At 43.3% G+C, this 4,979-nt stretch overlaps 1 protein-coding gene across 4 annotated transcripts in view; it reads left to right on the forward strand.

Annotated features, from left to right (window-relative positions):
- Positions 1-1,259: 1,259 nt before the first annotated feature.
- cadm1a (cell adhesion molecule 1a) overlaps positions 1,260-4,979 on the forward strand; it is a 114,684-nt gene continuing 110,964 nt past the window's right edge. For all 4 annotated transcript variants that reach the window (XM_062537170.1, XM_062537172.1, XM_062537174.1 and 1 more), the window contains exon 1: positions 1,260-1,395. In XM_062537170.1, the coding sequence (XP_062393154.1) occupies positions 1,332-1,395 (64 nt within the window). In that variant the 5' untranslated portion in view covers positions 1,260-1,331. The remainder of the gene's footprint in view (positions 1,396-4,979) is intronic.

Here is a 4,979-nt window from a genome sequence, read left to right on the forward strand (position 1 = left end):
ATAGACTATAGGATAAGTAAAGGATAATCAACAACGCGCCGTGCGTTTCTAGGAAAATAATGCACAAAGTGGTAATAAGGTCCCGATGCCGCAGGTCGATAAGTGCATTATTTACCTCCGCCAAGGAGGTATATGTTTTCTCGGGGACCGGCATTTGTTTGTTTGTTTGTCTGTCTGTTTGTTAGCAAGATAACTCAAAAAGTTATAGATGGATTTCGATGATTTTTTTTGCGAATGTCAGGCATGACCCAAGGAAGAAACGATTAAATTTCGGGAGTGATCCATAATTCCGTCGGGATTCCGGAGCCGTTTATGTACTGTATTTCGCTTAGTGGTGTAATGGCATGGTATGGCCATGTGGTGGCGATCTGAATAGTTCAGGTTCAAATGTATGACAACCTAGGAAGAAACAATGCAGGCGGAGGTCTGCGCTCTCTGAGTGCTTTTCTAGTTTTCCAATTAAACGCACGGCGCAGAGTTTATTATCCCGCTTATACCACTGCTACTATCATTTTCGTTTATATTGCCGCTGTCTTAGATACAACGTTTCTGTTTTTACCATTACATTCACATTGGCGAATTAATATTCAAGTGTGATAAGCCCAAAAAAAGGAACTACTTCATAGCCGTGCGTATTATCGAAAAAAATAATGCACGTTCCAAATAGCGCATCACAATAGGAAATTTGACCAAGCAGTGGTATACAGAATATTATATAGAACATACAATACATATCATGTATTGTACCTATATCATGTACCTTTAAAATCATTACATGATGGACATAAAGATATTTTAAAATGTGAAGACAACATGCTGCAATGAAAAGCAAAATGATCATTGTAATTGATTTGCATTTTGTTCAAGTACTTATCAGGGAAAACAATAAGAATAAAATTGTGTCATATTACACTGAAATATAATGGTCATCTTTTTGCTTACTGTAACATCAAAAGCTCTAGTGACACTTGCAGAAATCATGACAGCAGCAAATGAAATCACTGCCCAATCACTGTCCAATTTGTTTGTCAGCGCTCTCAAACAGAATAATGATACAAAAAACAAATGCTCGTGGCATCAGTTTAGCCTTTGTTCTTATACAGTATATTTCTTGCTACTAGCCTATGGTACATTTTACAATGTTAACTGACTTACCATAGTATATTCAGAGATGGCTTGCCACAATGAAACGGTGCACCGTCTTGCCATAGGAAACGGCTTGCCATATTATCCCCTCTGTGTTGCATCTCATCACGGAGACCCTCGCTGTTTTTGGTGAAGTCTCACAAGCGTCGCTACATCGAAGCAGGTGTTGGAAACACGGGCTAAACATGGCTTACGGATATATCTCCAGTCTCCTTCTGTGCACCACCTTGTCGGCCGTTCTGTTGACAGGTATGTTTTTTGCCTTTGGGTTTCATCGTCTGAATGAAATACCATCAGGGTTTTCCGTGGATTTCTGTTGATGCATGAAGGAGCTTGCGAGCGTGGCACCGTATCTCTGCGCATTGTCATAGAGCTGTTATGTGATGTACGTCTCTGGTAAACAGTTCTCCAATATAAGTCGCGGACGAAGTTTAGATGAAAACTTTGCATTTTAGGGAATGAGAAACCGGGATTTGCACTTTACAACAAAGGCACCGGAGTGAACGGATTGCCCGGTCAGCGGGCATGCAGCTGTTATTAGTGCCGTATTATCCTCGAGCGACAGTTTATAGTCCATCTTTCCTTTTCGATCAAATCTATCTTTGAATGGGGTAAAACTTCACGCAGGATACAGTCAAATGACTTTTGACATTTGGGCATAATTCTTTCAACAACGAATTATGTTTTAGATCGTTACGTTGTAACAATTGTTATGATTCATTAAACCACTTTGGACTGTTCTGCGAGCCATCGTTTCGATAGAGGATGTAATGCTTTAGTTGAAACTTATGGCTGTGGTCTCCCCTGTCCCTTATGGTGAGGTTTTTAGCGGCAGATGTTGTTTATGATTAGTGGATTATATGAGAGATGAGAGGCGGCGTTGTGCAGGGAGGCCTCCGGAACACAGCGAGTCTGTTGAGCTGCTGCTGCTCAACCCATGTGGTGTCTATGCAGTGTGCGCGCGCTACCGCAGCATGCTTCTTAGCGCAACCACTTGTTACAAATAGCCCTTTTGAACCTTTGTCGATACATCTCGCTTGTGTTTACACTTGTCGATACGCCCTGTCCGTACCCATCTACCTAGCGAATGGCTATCTTTACAGTTATAAGTTCAACCCGAGTATCGCGGAGTGTTTAGAAGCCTCGATCGGCGGCGTAGAGTCGCCGTGCACCCGGTCGCGAGCTCCGTAGCCTCCTGACTCCTGTTTTTGAATGAAACGCTGGTTCAGTGGATCAGGGTCTCTGTGTGTGATGCATCGGCGATCAACTGGCGCAGATTTTTGCATTGCGCGGTTCTCAACACGAGAGTGAAAAGTGAATGGGATCCGTGTCGATGTGGCAGCCAGTGTGGTCGAAGTTTGTGTTGGTTTTTCTGTTAATCATTGTTTGACGTCAACCCGAAAGTGGTATTGAACGTAGTGAAATGTTTATTTTAGATTTTGTCGGCGTGTTTACCGCTGCGAGCCAGAGGCATTGGAAGGGTAGTGTAGCCTATATGGTACATGGTACAACGGTAGCGGGTGTTGCGCTTTGTGTGTGTGTGTGTGTCTCTGTGTGTGTGTGTGTGTGTGTGTGTGTGTGTGTGTGTGTGTGTGTGTGTGTGTGTGTGTGTGTGTGTGTGAGAGAGAGAGAGAGAGAGAGAGAGAGAGAGAGAGAGAGAGAGAGAGAGAGAGAGAGAGAGAGAGAGAGAGAGAGAATGTTGCACTGTAGCAGGTTAAGTTGCAGTGGCAGTGATGTTAACGCTGTTGTAGTGACGGGAGAATGCTTTTGTTCGCCCCCCCCCCCCCCTCGACGCACACACACACACACACACACACACACACACACACAAAGACATAAATACATACTGTACATGCATACATACATACACATATACAAATGCTTTTCGCAAGTAGGCTAGAGTCGCCAATTAAAGCGATAGACTAGGCTACTTGTAATTTTGTCTACCAACATGGCCTAATACGCCTTTCTCTCGCAAAATTGTACCTGTGATTAATTTGGTTTATTGGTACATTTGGTTTTATGGTTGTCAAAGTTTGATGGTCGGTGGTTCACAAGGCAGAAGATGCCAGTGTCTTAAAAAACGAATTCACTTCAAGGCATATGGATAAACCTTTGAGTAGCCAACGCAGTTACAGAAAGGGTTACTCGGCCATATCGGTTATGGGATTTATATACGTTAAAGACAAGACCAACACACTGTCAACAGGTTCGCTGCTACTGTACATCTGCCCATATACAGGGCGATTAGACCATATGATTCTATGGGCCTCATTTGCCTGCATTGCCCGCCCTAAGTATTAAGGATGCGCTTGAGCCCTTTATCTGATTTTAGCTTAACGGCAGCCTTTTGTTATTGTCGTCATCGTTTTCGTTGAAGGATTTAGGCTATACCTTTATCCTCCACTGTTTCTTTTTCGCTGTCTACAGCAATGTGACTTTGTATTATAGGAGTAGGCTTAGCCAATTTGGTGTAATTGCTGTTATAACACTGGTCGTTGTTACTTAGTTTCAATATTTAACGGTGACTAATAGGTTATTTATCAAATGTTCTATTCAGTTTCGCTAAACAATTTCTCATTCTGTCGTGCTCTGGAAGATAACAGTCCGACGACGAACGTGTAAATAATTAATGCCACTCACAAAAATAGAAGATGCTGAATATTGCATCGCTGAGTTCACTCTGGTTTTGCACGATAGAGACGTTTTCGGGATGGAATAATAAATGATGACTCGAAGACAGAAAGAACATCACTTTTATCGCGTAAAAAAGGCTTTAAACAGAGTCGCGCTCAAACCGGCTGTGTCAGCACGAGCCACGGCGCTGTGTTCCTCAAATGTTGTTGTCGCACGGGTCCTCCGTTAGTTTAATTGGGAGATAATCGCTTTAAATAGAGATTTGGTTATTTGGCACGCTACCCTCCCCAAAAATTAGCCTATTCTGAGTTCTTTATGTGTGTGTGTGTGTGTGTGTGTGTGTGTGTGTGTGTGTGTGTGTGTGTGTGTGTGGTTGTGTGTGTGTGTGTGTGTGTGTGTGTGTGTGTGTGTGTGTGTGTGTGTGTGTGTGTGTGTGAATCTGTGTGTGTGTGAGTCTATCGGATTACCTCCAAATCTTTTGTTAGTCGTGGTCTTTTGTGAGTAGCCCCTATTAAGAGTGTCTTTAAGAAAACGTTGAAGAAGGTTTCCTTCTCTGTGTTAGATCCACTTGACCCCTCACACAGATTTGAATTCTGAGTGTCAAAAAAATAGAGGTGACTAAAGCGTGTGTGTTTGTCCACCTGAGCTCAGCTCCAGAGGTTTAGAAACTCATCTGTCTCTCGCCCGGTGTGTGTGTGTGTGTGTGTGTGTGTGTGTGTGTGTGTGTGTGTTTGTGTGTCTGCGTGCGTCTCACTATCTCTCAGCAAGTCATCAGAGTGTCCTATTCCCTAACCTCTAGTGTGCTATCCACCCATCTTTCAATTCCTAACACACACACACACACACACACACACACACACACACACACACACACACACACACACCATGTTTGTGTTTCCTTGGGTATTTTCGTCCCACAGAAGGGCCCTCTTTCTCTTGTTTGTGTTTCCGTGTTGTTGCCCTGGAGAAGTGCCCTTATTCTCAACAAGGACATTATCATTTGTTTTGGAAACTGGTGCATTAAACCCACCTGTGTAGCCCAGAAATGATCGTCTCTTGATTGTGTGTGTGTGTGTGTGTGTGTGTGTGTATGTGTGTGTGTGTGTGTGTGTGTGTGTGTGTGTGTGTGTGTGTGTGTGTATGTGTGTGTGTGTGTGTGTGTGTGTGTGTGTGTGTGTGTGAATGAATACACCTGT

The sequence above is a fragment of the Sardina pilchardus genome, chromosome 5 (genome assembly GCF_963854185.1).
Source record: "Sardina pilchardus chromosome 5, fSarPil1.1, whole genome shotgun sequence".
Taxonomy (NCBI): domain Eukaryota; kingdom Metazoa; phylum Chordata; class Actinopteri; order Clupeiformes; family Clupeidae; genus Sardina; species Sardina pilchardus.